The 18,108-nt window shown below is 43.2% G+C and overlaps 1 protein-coding gene across 1 annotated transcript; it reads left to right on the top strand.

The window, feature by feature from the left end:
• The first annotated feature begins 217 nt into the window (after nt 1–217).
• On the top strand, nt 218–13,185 carry LOC136517797 (probable sucrose-phosphate synthase 4). Its single transcript, XM_066511443.1, has 14 exons — nt 218–917; nt 1,047–1,136; nt 2,375–2,616; nt 3,501–3,564; nt 3,743–4,441; nt 4,597–4,710; nt 4,820–4,951; nt 5,039–5,215; nt 7,227–7,280; nt 7,374–7,436; nt 7,534–8,436; nt 8,536–8,663; nt 12,120–12,434; nt 12,878–13,185. Exons 1-13 carry the CDS (start codon nt 678–680, stop codon nt 12,394–12,396), a joined length of 3,183 nt encoding a protein of 1,060 aa, XP_066367540.1. The 5' UTR covers nt 218–677; the 3' UTR covers nt 12,397–12,434; nt 12,878–13,185.
• Nucleotides 13,186–18,108: the final 4,923 nt, after the last annotated feature.

Here is an 18,108-nt window from a genome sequence, read left to right as displayed (position 1 = left end):
ATTTAATAAAAATTATTTAATTATGGATTATTTATGTTTAAAAGATTCGTCTCACGATTTCTCAGTTAACTGTGTAGTTAGTTTTTTTTCGTCTATATTTAGTACTCCATGCATGAGCCGTAAGATTCGATGTGACAAAAAATCTTAAAATTTTTTAGTTTTGGGTTGGAACTAAACGGTGCCTAAGTACTCCTACTCCCTCCGTAAAAAAAAAAGCGCAATCCTAGCTTCGGTGAAAGCGAAGTCGTGTACGCTGGCACTAGCTCGCCCCGTGGCCCGTGCTCGCCTCCGACGGAACTCGCCGCCGCCTGCCCCGTGCTCCACTCCCGGTGCCACTGCTCATCCTCCCCGGTCTCCCCACGCCGAGCCGTGACTTCCTCGCCCGTGCGTCGCCGAGCCGCCGCTAGCGCACACCTCCCCGAGCCGCATCCATGGAGACCCTGCCCCTTTGATTCGCATCCAAACAACTTCGTTTCTGGAATCGACCCATCCTATCCCCTTCCACCGCATCGGTGTTCCCCCGCCCGTACCACTCCCACTCACACACAATCACGCACTGTTTCCAATCCCTCCTGTGAATTGGGCCTGCCCACCTCCCGCTGCTCCACGCATATATCCAATCGAATCGCCAAAGGAGAGAGGGGCGCTCGCGGGTGCGCCGAGCTCGGCGGGGCGCGATGGCGGGGAACGACTGGATCAACAGCTACCTGGAGGCTATCTTGGACGCGGGCGGGGCCGCGGAAGAAATCTCAGCAGCCGCAGGTAGCGGGGGCGGCAGCGACGGGACGGCCGGGGAGAAGCGGGATAAGTCGTCGCTGATGCTCCGGGAGCGCGGCCGGTTCAGCCCCGCGCGATACTTCGTCGAGGAGGTCATCTCCGGCTTTGACGAGACCGACCTATACAAGACCTGGGTCCGCGTAAGTTCTTCCGCCGCCGCTGCCGTCTTCAGCTGATGTCTATTCTAGTGTTATTGGCGCGATTTTTTTTTTTGGCTTGATGTTTTTTCTGCTTTTTTTTTTCTTTATTTATATGAGTTTTGGTTTCAGACGTCGGCTATGAGGAGTCCCCAGGAGCGGAACACACGGCTGGAGAACATGTCGTGGAGGATCTGGAACCTCGCCAGGAAGAAGAAGCAGGTATACGCATGTCGGGCCGAATAAAAGTTGATAACAGCATTACTTGTTTCTTCAAAATCTTACCGGCCAAGTTTATGTGACCTTAGAGCAACTCCAAGAGAATAGCCAAAATCATATTGTAAATTTCATCTCTAGCGAGCGAAATTTCTGGGTTGGAGAGCCACAAAATTTAGAGAGGCACTTACGGAGCCTGTTGGAGATGTTTTTTTACTAATAATAGCCATATTTTTAGCTTTACAAAACCATTTAGCTAGACACTTGGAGATGCTCTTAATAACCAACTACTTTATCAAAAAAAAAAAAAACTACCCTTTTGGAGATCGTGCTCTTGAGGTGACTATTGAGACAACGGATTTTAGTACTAAAAGTATACTAGTGGTAGTGTTTTTGAGTGAAAGCAGTAGGGGAAAGCTCCTGCTGTGATAGAGAGCTGCCTGACCACCCAATCAATCATAATATGTCGACAACTACCACTAAGATGTAGTTGTCGACATAGTATGGTTGATTGGGTCTGGGTGGTCAGGCTTGGGGTAACTTTTGTTGCACCTGGGGAATAGTTAAATCCTACTCGTGCTGTGCATGTGCTTGAACTGGCTCCTCTGATCAATGCTGACATAGTGTCTTATGTGCAGTCTCTTGCTGAGATAAATTCCTTGTATTGTGCTCTAATGCTGGAAAGCACACATGTTACATTATGGTTTGGATGCAAATCTGTTGAAGTCTGATTTGTACTTAGGTCTTTGGCCGAAAGGAAGTATTTCAAGTCACATAGGTTTTTGTTTGTTTTTAGAGGGATAAATCAGATAAATTATAAATGGTGTATGAGCTAGCTGTTTTTCCTAATTTTGTCATGGAATAGAGTTGCTTGCTTGTTTTGATTTTTTTAGAGGATAGCACAAACAGTATATTTAAGCATAGTATTTTCCACGAACGTTCCAACATACATGATAAATATCTGATGCAAATATTCAAGCATAATATTTATCATGAATTTGCCAACATACATGATAAACATCTGATGCAAACATGTGAAAGTAGCACGTATCATTATACTAGTATTGTTGCCTGTAGTAGAATCTTGACATTGAACTTTAACCACAGAAGGTAGCTGTAGATACATAAAAAACATTTGTAGTGCCATATTCTTCATGCCCACAGTACATATATTTGTTATATTTTTTTTTCCATGAGTTGGCTTCAGAAATTATTTTCCCTTTATTGAAGTTTTTTGACTACAGATAGAAGGAGAGGAAGCCTCTCGTTTGTCTAAACAACGCATGGAACTTGAGAAAGCTCGTAAATATGCTGCTACTGATTTGTCTGAAGACCTATTTGAAGGCGAAAAAGGAGAAACAAATAATGAACCATCTTTTCATGATGAGAGCATGAGGACGCGGATGCCAAGGATTGGTTCAACTGATGCTATTGAGACATGGGCAAACCAGCACAAAGATAAAAAGTTGTACATAGTATTGATAAGGTACGGAACATTGGAGCTAATGGCTGCAGTTGATCTAGATCTACATGCTCTTCTTTTTTTGTTCGAAGTGAATGGTGTTTAGAGTCTAGACACCATAGAGTGGCCCTATATCTGACTCGTCTCAGTAGAGGCCTCTAGTTTGTTCTTTACTATACAATCCATAGACAAGTTTAACTGATTATACTTTCATAGTCAATATTGGATATCATGTCAAGGGAAGTGTTCCTCGTAGTTTGGTTCTCATGCGATGACATGCATTATTATGTTGTCATTGGATGTTGGCCCATAGTCGTAGGGGTCTCAGGTCTGGCTCATGCCGTGTTCAGCAACCCCGGAAACATCGTCCCAATTTGTGGGTACTTAACCTCAGACAGCATGCTGAAGTTTTTTTTTCCTCTACGGCCGAGCCAAATTTTATTAGTCGAAAGCAACGAAAGTCCAATAGTTTGAATCATTAAAATAATACCGTACCGACTCTAAACTGATGCCATGCTGAATGAACACAGAGGGTTCACCCAACTGGCACTAAACGAACCGCAAAAACCTTCCAGCGCATAACGTAGCTTACAACATCACCAACCAAACAAAGAAGTGAAACCACGCACCAAAAAAATAGCATGCTGAAACCAATAGCAACCCGTACAAACCAGCAGCTATGGTTTGGTCTGGGTGGTCTCGTGGGTCGATAGGTTTTCAACCAAACTGGTAAACGAGCCTAGTTCTGAGATGTGCACTTTGGATCTGCATTCTGCAATGCATCACTTAACAAGATTAGAGTTCCAGGAAATGCATTTTATGAGTTTGTGGACCTATGCGGTACACCGCGACAAGTTCATGGACGATGGACCGCCCATGTATATAACTCTCTTTTCTTGTTTACGCAGCATTCATGGTCTTATACGCGGGGAGAATATGGAGCTGGGGCGCGATTCAGATACAGGTGGTCAGGTGCTTACTATTATCTCGTTTTCCTATCTGCCTTTTTTCAGTATGTCTTCATGCCTAGTTGTTTATGCTTGTTGCTAGTGGAGTACGTGTATCTGGCCTTTCTCCTACTTGCTCCCTACAGTTTGCAGTATGTGACAATCATGTTCTAAATTGACCTAATTGGTTCAACAACTTGCAGGTGAAATATGTTGTAGAACTTGCTAGGGCTTTAGGTTCAACACCAGGAGTATACAGAGTGGATCTACTAACAAGGCAGATTTCTGCACCTGATGTTGATTGGAGTTATGGGGAACCTACTGAGATGCTCAGTCCAGTAAGTTCAGAGAACTTTGGGCATGAGCTGGGCGAAAGCAGTGGTGCCTATATTGTCCGGATACCATTTGGACCAAGAGACAAATATATCCCTAAAGAGCATCTATGGCCTCACATCCAGGAATTCGTTGATGGCGCACTTGTCCATATCATGCAGATGTCCAAGGTTCTTGGAGAACAAATTGGTAGTGGGCAACCAGTATGGCCTGTTGTTATACATGGACACTATGCTGATGCTGGTGATTCTGCTGCTTTACTGTCTGGGGCACTCAATGTACCCATGGTATTCACTGGTCATTCTCTTGGCAGAGACAAGTTGGAGCAGATTTTGAAGCAAGGGCGTCAAACCAGGGATGAAATAAATGCAACCTATAAGATAATGCGTCGAATTGAGGCTGAGGAACTTTGCCTTGATACATCTGAAATCATAATTACAAGCACCAGGCAAGAAATAGAACAACAATGGGGATTATATGATGGTTTTGATCTAACTATGGCCCGGAAACTCAGAGCAAGAATAAAACGTGGTGTGAGCTGCTTTGGTCGTTACATGCCCCGTATGATTGTATGTATATCTGCATCAACTATCAGAGCACTTCAATTTTTCTACATTAACTTTTTTTTTGTTATATTATCACGCACACCCTCCTGGATCAACATCCAAAGCACTTCAATTTTTCTTTATTTACTTTATTGATGTATTTCATGTTGAATTATCAGGCAATCCCTCCTGGCATGGAGTTTAGTCATATAGCACCGCATGATGTTGACCTGGACAGTGAGGAAGGAAATGAAGATGGCTCAGGTTCACCGGATCCACCTATTTGGGCTGATGTGTGTTTCTTTCTTCTATTTTCTCCCATCAGATAGCCAGAGTGAATATGCAGATGTGGCACTGAGACCACTTTCTTTATTTACTGACTTCTATTTGTAATAATTTCAGATAATGCGCTTCTTCTCAAACCCCCGTAAGCCCATGATTCTTGCTCTTGCTCGTCCGGATCCGAAGAAGAATATCACTACTCTAGTCAAAGCATTTGGTGAACATCGTGAACTGAGAAATTTAGCAAATCTTGTATGTATACAAATTCTTTGTTGTTTGGCTTATTGTGTGCCGGTTACTGATTTATGTGCTCAGTAATGGTAATTGTTTTCCCTGCAGACACTGATCATGGGCAATCGTGATGTCATTGATGAAATGTCAAGCACAAATGCAGCTGTTTTGACTTCAGTACTCAAGTTAATTGATAAATATGATCTATATGGACAAGTGGCATACCCCAAGCACCATAAGCAATTTGAAGTTCCTGATATTTATCGTTTAGCTGCGAGAACAAAAGTAACTAAACCTTCTATCTTTTACTGCATTAAGATCTTATCTTTTTTGAGATTAGTAACCCTCTATTTCAAATTGTAAGTTGTTTTAGTTTTGTCCAAAAGTCAAACTTGTCGAACTTTGACCAAATTTATAGAATTTTTTTTTTCTCGAGCAAAGCAGGAGAGCTGTGTGTCATTTCATTAAGAAGATATAGTACACAAAGGAGGGGGGGGGTACTCCCTCCAAAGAACACCCCATACACAATGGGAAAGAAAAATTCACACCACCCCGACCACAGAAACAGACTCAGCCCATTAATGATCTAGGACGAGCGACCTCGCAAGCAGCTCATGCAACTTGGAGGACCCTGCCAGGCACCACATGGTACTCTCATTGGCAACCGATTGCAGCAGCACTTCAATGTTAGGCCTAGCACCCTCAAACACACAAGCATTATGATGCTTCCATAATTCCCAAGCAACTAGGATGATTAGGATATTGAGGCCCTTGCGCTTATTTTTTGGAACACTTTTAATAGCGCAACTCCATCAGCAGGAGGAAGGATCACTTATCTCTTGAGGAGCAAGAGTCAGCAGGTCGAGCCTCTGGAAACTTAAAGCCCAAGCTTGCCGAGCGAACACACAAGAAATGAGGATGTGCTGGATATTTTCCTCCGCCTAGTCACAAAGCGCACATGCCGCTGGATGAGGAAGCCCGTGCTTAGCAAGACGATCGGCTGTCCAGCACCGATTTTTAATGGCCAACCAAATGAAGAATTTACATCTCAAAGGTGCCCAGCTTTCCCAGATGTGCTTCCAAGGTGCAAACCTAATACTTCCCAGGAAGAAAGCATTGTAAGCTAACTTGCTGCTGTAAAGCCCAGAATTTGTTAGCCTCCACCTATGTTGATCAGGGACCTCCGGTTGTAAAACCAAACCATCGACCAGATCCCAGATGTGTAAATATTCTCTTAGCACTTGCACAGTCAAGGCCCCTCTAATATCCACAAACCAAACCCCGTTGCCAACTAGAGTTTCTACAGCAACATTGAAGAGGGACCTGACATTTTGTGGCACATGGATTGGCAGACCAGTCCATGAACATAATGCATCTGTTTTTTGTGCCCAAAGCCAGTGGATGCGTAGCGCCCTGCCTAGTGTTTCTAGGTTATGAATTCCAAGACCGCCATACTGTAGAGGGCGCTGGACAATCTCCCAAGATACGAGACAATTTCCATCATTTGCTTGCTCCCTGCCTTGCCAAAGAAAACCCCTGCGCCGTTTATCAATTGCCTTGATCACCCATTTAGGTAAATCCATACTGACCATGAGATAGATGGGTACTGGCGTACTGCAGTCAAGACCACCTTAACCATGATCAAGCAACCAGACCTATTCAGTAAAGAAACCTTCCGACCAGGGAGATAATGATCCACCTTGTCAACGAGCAAATCATTCTTTGTTGGCTTGTGTATTGTGAGAGGGAGACCAAGGTAGGTGCAGGGAAATTCTTTCAAGGCGCTGGACAGAATATCAGTAGCCGTCTTCATGTCATCCTCAGAACAGTGGATTGGGCTTACTGAGCTTTGAACCAGACTTGTTTTAAGTCCTGAAGCTTTTAACCAAACTTCATAGAATATTATATTAACATTTACTGTATAAAATAAATCCAGTATCGAAATATATTTCATGGTGTATCTAATGAATCTCGTTTGATGTTGTACATGTTTGTTCATTTTTCTTTATGAACTTGGTTAAAGCTAGAGAAGTTTGACTTAGGACAAAGCTAAAACAATTTAGAATTTGGAATGGAGGGAGTATTATTTTATTAAAATTCACTATCAGGCCGTGCAGGTGATAGTATGTCTAACTTGCCAGTGTTGATGACTAGTTTTTGATAATCTTATGTGTTATCTGATGAACTTTGGTGTTTGCTAGTATAATTCAGTTTTTTCTTTGTAATTTTACTTCAAGAAATCTACTGATTGATTCTTGACTTTCACAACTAATGTTGAGTTTCAATTATTTTTCAGGGAGTTTTTATCAATTGTGCATTCATTGAACCATTTGGACTCACCTTGATTGAGGTGGTTACTTCTGCAATATTTCCTTTGCTTACTTATGCCCGGTTAATGATTGCTAATTGGTTATTTGATCTTGACTTCTTTTTTTCTTTCTAGGCTGCTGCATATGGTCTACCCATAGTTGCCACCCGAAATGGTGGGCCTGTGGACATACATCGGGTATTGATGCACACTCTTTCTTTGTTACTGTGGGCAAATTTCCTGCTTGAGTTGTTAATGTAGAATGTATTTTCCCCGTTTTGATTCCTTGGCTCAGGTTCTTGATAATGGAATTCTTGTTGACCCCCACAATCAAAATGAAATAGGTGAGGCACTTTATAAGCTTGTGTCAGATAAGCAATTGTGGACACAATGTCGCCAGAATGGTCTGAAAAACATCCATCAATTTTCGTGGCCTGAACATTGCAAGAACTATTTGGCACGTGTAGTCACTTTCAAGCCTAGACATCCCCGTTGGCAAAAGAATGATGTTGCAACTGAAATATCTGAAGCAGATTCACCTGAGGACTCTCTGAGGGATATCCATGACATATCACTTAACTTAAAGCTTTCCTTGGACAGTGAAAAATCAGGCAGCAAAGAAGGGAATTCAAATACTGTGAGAAGGCATCTTGAGGACGCAGTGCAAAAGTTGTCAGGTGTTAGTGACATCAAAAAGGATGGGCCAGGTGAGAATGGTAAGTGGTCATCATTGCGTAGGAGGAAGCACATCATTGTAATTGCTGTAGACTCTGTGCAAGATGCAGACTTTGTTCAGGTTATTAAAAATATTTTTGAGGCTTCAAGCAATGAGAGATCAAGTGGCGCTGTTGGTTTTGTATTGTCAATGGCTAGAGCAATATCAGAGATACATGCTTTGCTTATATATGGAGGGATAGAAGCTAGTGACTTTGATGCCTTCATATGCAACAGTGGCAGTGATCTTTGTTATCCATCTTCAAACTCTGAGGACATGCTTAGCCCTGCTGAGCTCCCATTCATGATTGATCTTGATTATCACTCCCAAATTGAATATCGCTGGGGAGGAGAAGGTTTAAGGAAGACACTAATTCGTTGGGCGGCTGAGAAAAATAATGAAAGTGGACAAAAAATACTTGTTGAGGATGAAGAATGCTCATCCACTTACTGCATTTCATTTAAAGTGTTCAATACTGCAGCTGTATGTTTCTTAGTCTTGTTGTGCTCTGTCAAGTTATCCACTGACTTTTTTTATATCTTCTGTACATTATTGATGTGATAATATGTTTCACTTGTTTAGGCACCTCCTGTGAAGGAGATTAGGAGGACAATGAGAATTCAAGCACTGCGCTGCCATGTTTTGTACAGCCATGATGGTAGCAAGCTGAATGTAATTCCTGTTTTGGCTTCTCGCTCACAGGCTTTAAGGTCTGATTGTTACTTTAATGCTTTCCTTTCTTTCCACAAGCTTGTTTCTTAATTTGCATAAATTGTGGGTTGCCCTTGAACTTTCACAATAATGTTCCAAGGTTTTACCAACTTGTAATGTGGTCATCATGTGAATTTGAAATTAGTAGATTTATTATTATATATAATACTCCTTCTGTTCCAAATTAGAAAACAGTCTGGCAGCGAAGATCTGGACGGAGGAGGCCGGCGCTGAGAGGAAATAGGTGATCTTCTGCTGTGACCCACGCTAGAATGACGATGAGGGCGGCAGATCAATAGGATCTGCGCCTGAACAAGGATACTGCCCCTGGCGGAGGTCAATCTCCCCCGGGGCACGCGGTGCGGAAGCGATGTCTTTGCCCTAGATCGGAACTTGAACTTGTCATACCATATAGCAGGGAGAGAATTGGTGGAATTGGATTTATTGTATTGCTGAGATTATATAGGAGTACTGTCATGGTTGTAGATCCATTAGAAGTAGATTGCTTAGGGGCACCTTCCTTAGAGAGAAGGCAAGCTGGGATTACACGATCCTAATCTACCATATCTGGAGATATCCCAATATACTCATCATGCACTCTAAGTGGTGGTAGAGTTTTGGGGTCTGCAAAAATGTCTTGATATTGAGTCAGCAGCTCTTACAGCAGGGGGTGTGGAAGATTCAGCAAGCAGTAATTTGATCCAACATAGCAAAAGCCCAAACATCATTTCCCTTGGTCCATTTCAGAGTTGGTGAGGCAGAATAGCAGAAACTTGTGATGGTGGTGTAGATAAACCCTGCAATGTAATAACTGTTCCTTTTTCTTGGAAAGTGATGGTCTTATTTGCCCAGTGATGATCCATCAGGCTGTGAGTCTTAATATTAGTCATAACCGAGAATGGCATCATAAGGTCCTAATTCAATCACCCTCAGTGCAAGTGTATGACCATGACACCGCCATGTTAAATTGGGTACCATATTGTTGGTGATTAAGCACTGCCCATTAGGAAGCTTGGCAGCAGCCTTGGGAGCAATAGGAATGGTAGATAGTCCTGTTTTTTTTTTGGACAAAAGAAGCGCTGACAAAACTATGAGAACTGCTGCTGTCCACCAAATTAAGCATCACTTTGTTGCCCACTAAGGCCCTGAGTTGCAAGGCATCCCCTTCAGCTGTACCAGAGATGGCGTTGAGGGATAACTGGCAGAAATCTGCAGCTAAAGAATCTTCCACCGCCAACTGACTAAGTACCTCCTCAGTGATGTTTACATTGAGCTGCGCTTTAGGACACTTGGTGCACCCTTCAGCATGCCCTGGCTCATACTTAGCACAGAAGTAGCATAAATTATTGGCACGCTGATCATCTCGAACATGCCATTCCTTCAACAGAAGACTGAACCATTGCTGGTTTTCTGTGCAGTTAGGGGAGGCTTAGGGAGTTGTCTGCTCTTGGGGTATTTGTACTTGCTTTGCTCGGCCACCTGCTGTTGTATCTTTGCTAGCATCACAGCATGATGCATAGTTTCTGGAACTTGGGCTTGGACAGCACCACAAAGATCCAATTTCATCCCCTTGATAAACTATGATACAAAATACTACTCATCAACCTGGGGTTGTGCATGGAAATTTGGTACTGAAAGGTTTCAAAAGCATCAGCACTCCTCCACCGAGCCTTCATGTTTCAAATCCAGGAGCCGAGCCAAGCATCACGATAATCATAAAGGCCAAACTGTGATTCGATGTATCCCCGTGGATCCTGCTTGTGACTCTTCTTGCAAGCTTGCAGCCATTTGGCAGTAGTTGCTTCAAGATGGAGTGAATCAGCTGTGACCCACATCCTCTTGTCAGATATGGAAAATGTGAAAATAGTTGGTACATTTATCCTTCATCAATGGATTAGTGCCATCAAAACTGGGGAGTGACATCTTCGGAAGAGTGGTGATTGAGATGAAAGTTTTCTTCATCAGTTTGATGATCACGGTGGTGTGAGTGAGAAGTACTTGCTCGTCGAGGTCGAGACTGAGGCTGATGTATTAGTGAGGACATTTGAGACCGATTATCTGAAGAATCATCATTCAGAGAACTCGTTCACTGTCAGCCGAGCCACTGCTTGACCTGTCGCCTCCACCTGCTTTGCCAAGAGTTGTTGCTCAACCACGTATTGCTCTAGAGTCTAAATAGTATGATGTACTTTGTCCTGAAGTTTTGCTGTGCTGTGCCAATGTTGAAGACTCGAGCAAAGAGAAGATTCAAACTGTTGAGGATGTGCTCCCAACGTTCCTCATGATGACACTCTTGTTCAGACATTGCGTCGAGCATGAAGGTCGTTTGTGCTGAAGGTTCAGGGGGAACCGTGATGGACTGACCGGACGCTGACCAGAGGTGGAGTGGAATTGCAGGATCGATTTCCTCATTAAGGTACAAAGGATATCAAGATGGGCAAACCTACACCGTTTCTCAGATCAAGGCCAACTGGATTTCGGAATCCAGACACGAAATGCGCCCAAAACCGAGTGAGAAACAACACAGTGCGTTGAACCGAGAAGAATCCCCAACGCCCACACTGGAATCCCAGCAGACCGAGAACACTGCCACCCACGCTGCCAGAATCCTGGTCTACCGCCGCCTGTGCAGCCAAAATTAATCCACCGCCACCTTCACTGCCAAATTTATCGACCTCTTGATTACCAGCTGTCACACCCTTGGCCGCCACCGATGTTCCGGCAACATGAGCTAGAACAACCAGATCGTGATGCCAGGAATGTGACATCTTTACCTGTGAAACGCTTGGCCTTTAAGCACTCACACCAACATTGCACATAGGTCCTCACAACCAATGAAACATCCACAAGTCAATGATACAAGCGCACAAAGACGCTGTTGCTTCCCATTGCTAGTTCTTGCGTCCTGAGCGACTCCCTGGTGTGACACCAAGATGCCTTATTATTCCGTGATTACGTGTAATAAACTCTTCTATACTGAATGCAGACTGGTGAAAACTCAACTTGGTGTTATTGTTTCCTGTTTCCATCTTTTAATGGGTGTGTGTGTATCTGTGCTGCACATTACAATGTTCTTTTCAATTATACATATCGTGTGAAAAAAATCTTAAAGTGGGAGCATCGAAGAGTTATGGAACATGTTAGTCTATATGTGGTGTATGGACTGTTGGAGATGTACGGTGGTTACCCACATAAACAAAAGTCAAAAGAGATGTAGAAAGTACCAAGATATTTGTTTTCTAGTCTCACTTAAAATAATCATTTTGCAATTCTTAATTTGTGACATAATTCTCCACCAGAATGTCTGAAACAGCCTTTTGAGCAATATAACTTTCACATAATCACATTTTTGTAGAATAAAATTTAACCCTGTATCTGTGTGTCTTTGCAGGGTGAGAAAAATTCCGAACAACAATTTTCTGATGGTGTTTGACCATTCATTGATCTTTTTGCAGGTATTTGTATATCAGATGGGGGGTAGAGCTGTCAAACATCACCGTGATTGTCGGTGAATGTGGTGACACAGATTATGAAGGACTACTTGGAGGCGTGCACAAAACTATCATACTCAAAGGCTCGTTCAATACTGCTCCAAACCAAGTCCATGCTAACAGAAGCTATTCATTGCAAGATGTTGTATCCTTTGAGAAACAAGGAATTGCTTCAATTGAGGGATATGGTCCAGACAATCTAAAATCAGCTCTAAGGCAATTTGGTATATTGAAAGACTAAATCTCTGATCTTGCCGGTCAGTAGAGGGATCAAACTAGGTATCGTGAGACAGGTTTACTACAATTTTTTTTCTTCTAATGTGGAGCAATATTTCACGCCCAAGATACTCATCCGAAGTGCAAAGTTGAAATTACATGTGTGCTTTTGAAACTTAAAAAGGAAAATACATAAACCGACACTTGTCTACATGGTTTTCCTCCCATTATAGTGCATCTTGCTTATCTAGCTAAACAGCATAGGTATGATGTCGTTCACATTTTCTATTGGATGATTGAACGTACAGAATATTTATCGTGTACATGTAAACTCTTTGCTTGGAATGTGGAACTTAACAGGAACTCGACCTGTTTGGTCTCAAATAAAACGGCCACAGCATGCAGGAGCCATCTCTTAACTCTGTTTCTTTGATGTCTCATGGCACAATTATTTGGCTGCTTACTTGCTATATTCTAAAAAAGAATCTATTCTTTGTGTATAATAGGATCGAGGAGAGTGGCAGGACTTTCTCTATGCTGTTGCATTGCACCTCGCCGAAAAATAATGGGATTGCTATGCATGGCCCTTATTGTACACTAGGAAATTGGGGACACAAATTTGTGTCAGTTTCTCCGTTGCAAAATTCAGTGATGGTGTTTTTGTAACTATACAAACTTGTGTCCGTTGTTGCAAAACTCAGTGATGGCGTTTTTGTAACTATACATCCCAATAAGACTGATGTTTACAGACACGGACTATGCAAGCTGAGGGGAAATTACAATTTCCCTAAATCAAATATTTTCTGTTGCTGTGCGGAGATCAGTTTGGCTGATTGCCAGTTTACTGAGTTTGCCTTTTAGCTTTGGCTTTTGATTCTCCAGTATTTGTTCTTTCCGCGTTCTCTATTGGAACCTTGCTTTGTATTGTTTGTCGATCACCATCAATCTAATTAGCGTATACCATCTGAGCAAAAAATGTTGTTCATTTCAAAAGGATAAACTTTTGCCTAAATATGTATTTCCAGGGATTTACTTTTTACTCTGGGAGATTTATTGTACCTATTGACAGCAAAATTGGGACGAAGTCAGTAAAATCGTTAAGCTGGTTACAGGAACTGGCTAGGCCAGTTTTCCTTTGATCTATGCTGGTATGGCAAAACCGACTTAGCTTATTCTAGAAATCAGCTTACTCATAATCCTTCCTGAGGAAGTCTTTTTCTATGCACATGTATTCATTTCAATTTATGTGTGTTGGAGTGAATTGGGATAGAACTTAGTTTAATTTTTACCCCAATTCATTTCTACACATATGGATCGAGGCACGTATACGTTTAAATAAGCCCTAAGGTGATTTTGAGAACCAGCTAAGGGTGTGTCTGGTTGAGCTATGACTTTCGAAAAAGCTGCTGCGAGCTATGGGCTGTGAAAAAGATGTGTGAAAGTTGTTTGATCGACCAGCCGTGGCTTTTGAAAAAAGTGCTGTCAGCAGGCCTCACATGTCATTTGTGACCTCATATGTCAATCACCCAATACATACTATTTCTCTGTTTATTTACGGATAATAGTTTGGGCACATAAATTAGTTTTCTGGATTCCTTTGGGAGAGCTACACAAGAATGGTTGACTGTAGGGTTTTGAGATGCATGGACCAATGTAGTTGCTGAAGTAAATCATATCGTTCAGAGGCGTTATGAAAATAAGTGGACTAGCCAAAACAGATCATGACTTCCTTCGAAGAACTTTTTTTAATTAAGGAATATAAATATTCTGGTCTCCAAACATTCACGTTGAATGAGTATAACCGTTTTGTATAAATTCATCACACTTACATCACGCTTCACCGCACTATGATACAAATCATTAAGACTCATACAAATCATTAAGACTCATACTAACCAAAGACATACAAAATCAGGATTTAATCCGATTTTTAGAACATCACCCAAACTTGCTGAAAAATTCTAGCAGCATAGATAGGCTCAAAAAGTAAGAGAGATGTCCTGAAGAGGGGGAAGTCGATTGTTCCATAGACAAGATATGCTACTGTTTCTCTATGAGATCATGTGATGAAAAATTGGTTTGATATGAAATTGGCATTGCAAAGTGAATTGGATTATGGCATAGTTTGATATGCATGTGCTGCTCATATATGCTTGTGATAGCATGGTTATTTGGTACTGTTGCATGACATGCTCGTGTGAGGTGTTGTGTGAATTGACTTGAGTCAAGTCGAGGACTTGTGCTCGGACGCTGCGTGTTTGTTCATGTGCAGGTGTTGCTTGGGGCGGAACGTGGTCGATGACGGACTGAAACTAGGTTCAAGGAGGAACTAAGGTTTCGGGACTAAGTTCAGGGAGGAACTGAGGTCCTATTGGTCAAGGATGTCATGCGGGACGTTCGGGCTAGAGAACAATGTACGTGAAGATTATCACTCCATGAGATACATGGGAGATGTAAGATCTATGGTGTGATGAGTGATTGGCAGTCAAAGGCACGAGGATGTGCAAGGAGTGCACTGAGTGTGGTTGTGATTGCAGAGAGGTTTTGTTTGACTTGGTGGTGGCATCCGCTTCGTACTGGCCATGGTGCATGGCATGTGGTATGTGCATGCATGGGTCAAAGCAAGGAGATTTGGCTTGGTAAGTTCCGATTAGAAAAGGAGGATCAGCTGCATGCTAGCAGTTTTAGTCTGACCAGGACGTGGTGAGGTGTCCAAGTCTGGTAAAAAGGCGAGTGGCTCACACAGCAGGTGTTGGCCGAGTAAAAGGAGATCAAGGCTGTGCCGGCTATGTAGCATTGCGTGACCGAGTTGCAAGGGCAGGAGATCATGCATGGCCAAGCAGGACAGGCCTGGCAGCGTGCGTCCCGAATTTTTTATTTTTAGCCCTTTTTTTGAAAAAATTTCACAAATATGCCCTTGGAGGTAAGATTTCAAAATCTAGACCCTTAGCTCGGCGCCATCGTTGCTGGCGCTGAGATTACACTGCTCGGCGCCATCGTTGCTGGCGCCGAGGTCTTAGGCTTGATGCAGACGTGGCGGTGACTTGGCAGGCAGCTCGGTGCCATAGATCATGGCACCAAGCTTGGCGCCATAGATCCTGGCGCCGAGCTTGGCGCCTTGATCTATGGCGCCGAGGTGGTGTTTTAACCCCGGCCCCAACCTTCATGCCCGAGTCTTTTTCCTCTTCTTTCTCCTCCTTCTCGGGTTTTTTCTCTCCCCACTTCGCCCTACCTCACGAATCGACATATTGAACCTTGAAAACTTTGATTTGATCCGTAGATCTTCGAGAGCAATGTATCCTCGCTCCCCTCCTAGTTTTTTTTCGCATCGATTCGGTATATATTAGTCAGATTTTTCAACCTAAGAATCGTCATTACTTAGGGTTTCATGTAATTTTTAATATTTGTATTATACAACCCTAGGTTTAGGGTTTAATGTTAATTGCTTTTGGTTCTTAGAACGAAATTGGTTGTATTGTAGTTATGGTTCTCATTGACATTAATTTATGATGTTTTGATTTTTGTTTGTTAAATTACAACCGTTTTGTTAGATGCAAGAAATGTATCGGGAGGAGTTTTGGCGAAAACGGGGTCGTCCTCGAGAATTATACCCCGACGCGTCTAGCAAAGATGTCCCCGTCCCTCCTGACCTCTCTGTCCCTAACTGTGATTGTGGTTTCCCGTCCGACGTGTTTCAATCGAGACATCCAGACATAGCGGTGCGTTGCTTCTACACATGCAGCCGTTTTAATGTAAGTAATTGTTTTCACTATCTTTTTTTCTTCATTTGTGTAAGTAGGCTACTAATATTTTGTTGGAATTTTGTTGTGTAGGACCATGAGAGGTGCTTTTTCTTTCAGTAGATCGACGGTGCAGACAAGTTTGACCCTAGGTACCTCCTTTTCGACGATTGGTGTAGAGGGAGACATCCACGTGAGCACTTCAAGCGGTGGGTTCCACCCCTCTAACCCCCCACCAATGACGGCTAAGGAGAAGCACCTAGCCGTAGTTAGAAGACTCGAGGAACCTCCTCTGTGCGAATGCAAAGATCGAGCTGTGATAAACCCTGAGAATATGTTGGAGTTTATGTGTCCGAACAAACACGAAGTAAGTGGAAAGTGTATCTGTTTAAATGTTTATCTCTATAGGTGTGCGTGTACTAATGTATTCTCTTGTAACGTTATGAATTTGCGAAGTGTCGTTTCAATGAGTGGCTCTACGGTCCTAAGAATTAATGGCCGGAGCCACCAAAGGCAAAGGAAAAGAAGAAAGAAAGTATAATTTACAAAGCACCTCCAGTCAAGTGCGAATGTGGTCCTTGAATACCCTCCCATTCTCAATTACCATATTAGGACCGGCCTCAGGAGCTTCTAGGAGCTCATCATCACGTCCTTCTACACACGCCTGATCGGAATGAGCAAGATCATTGAACTCGTGAACTCTTGGATCACAGCGGCCGAGAAAGATACGCCTCAACATCTTAACATCACTCTCTGTCAGCTCTTCAATAGGGCAATCATCATCAGAATCAAGAGCCCTTGCCATCTCATATGACTCCGAATCATTCATAATTTCAACACTATTGGAGCCACGGAATCCATCTCCACAGTGCACTTGCGCAGCAACAGGGGGCACATCCACATTGTCAGAAATGTCTCCTGCAACATAAGTAGAGAAATAAGGAAATAATGAAAGAAATGGATGTAAGGAAGGGGGTAAGCTCCCAATAACCATGCGGATAAGACACTTACTCGGATGATTCTGTGTCAAAGGGATCTCATGAGGAGGATCTGGCACAACAACATGAGTCTGACAAGCATCTCCAACTACCTCATTGGGGGCAGATTGAGCATCGGGAACCATAGGTGCAACCTCCACATCCATATCAGGTTCTGGGACGGGAGGGTCGAAGTGTGCCTGCTGACCCATTGGTGGGGAAAACCCATGAGGGATGGGATCAACTAACACCCGACGCACAACCACGTCCAAACATTACAGCTGGCTCTTCATAGCCGATCTCACATAGTTCTTCCACAGATCCGCACATCCAATTGGGATCATTCGCCTGAGGATGTTGGGAGGAGAACCTAGGTGCAGTACACCCTCAACTGCAATGCCATCATCATCATCTCTAAGGCAATGCATCTCCTCCCGAGCCCTTGCAACCATCTCACTAAATGAAGGCCTATCATTGAATAGCATAGGCACGCTTTGTGTCGGTATTTCAAATAAACACTAACTAGTAAATTTATATTTGTTGCGCGTTAGGCCCAGATGGTGTGCTAAAGGACACAAGGTTTATACTGGTTCGGGCAGAATATCCCTACGTCCAGTTTGCTGCTGCTCGTGTTATTAGCACCAAAAAAGGTTCATAGTAGAGGGTACAAACGGTCGAGAGAGGGATATGTCCCAAGTCTCTGATGGAAAGGTCAGAAGAATGCCAAGAGCTCGGTTGCTGCTTGGCTGTGTGTTGTGTGTGGAATCAATCTGTCCCCTTAGTGGGGAGTCATGCCCTCCCTTTTATAGACCAAGGGGAGCAGGGGTTACAGATGGGAGAAAGAGGAAAAACCCAAAAGTAGAGAAGGTCCTTCGAATGTGCCGGGTCTTCCTTTTCCCTTGAGCCTGCCCTGCTGACATGGCAGACCATGCCAGGGATGGCACGTTCGCTGATGCTGATAGGGCCCTGCTCTGGCTTTGTTTCAACAAGTGGTCATGTCCCATCCTACTCCGGCGGACG

Source organism: Miscanthus floridulus, chromosome 17 (genome assembly GCF_019320115.1).
Source record: "Miscanthus floridulus cultivar M001 chromosome 17, ASM1932011v1, whole genome shotgun sequence".
Lineage (NCBI taxonomy): Eukaryota > Viridiplantae > Streptophyta > Magnoliopsida > Poales > Poaceae > Miscanthus > Miscanthus floridulus.
This window is presented reverse-complemented; position numbering and strand designations above follow the sequence as displayed.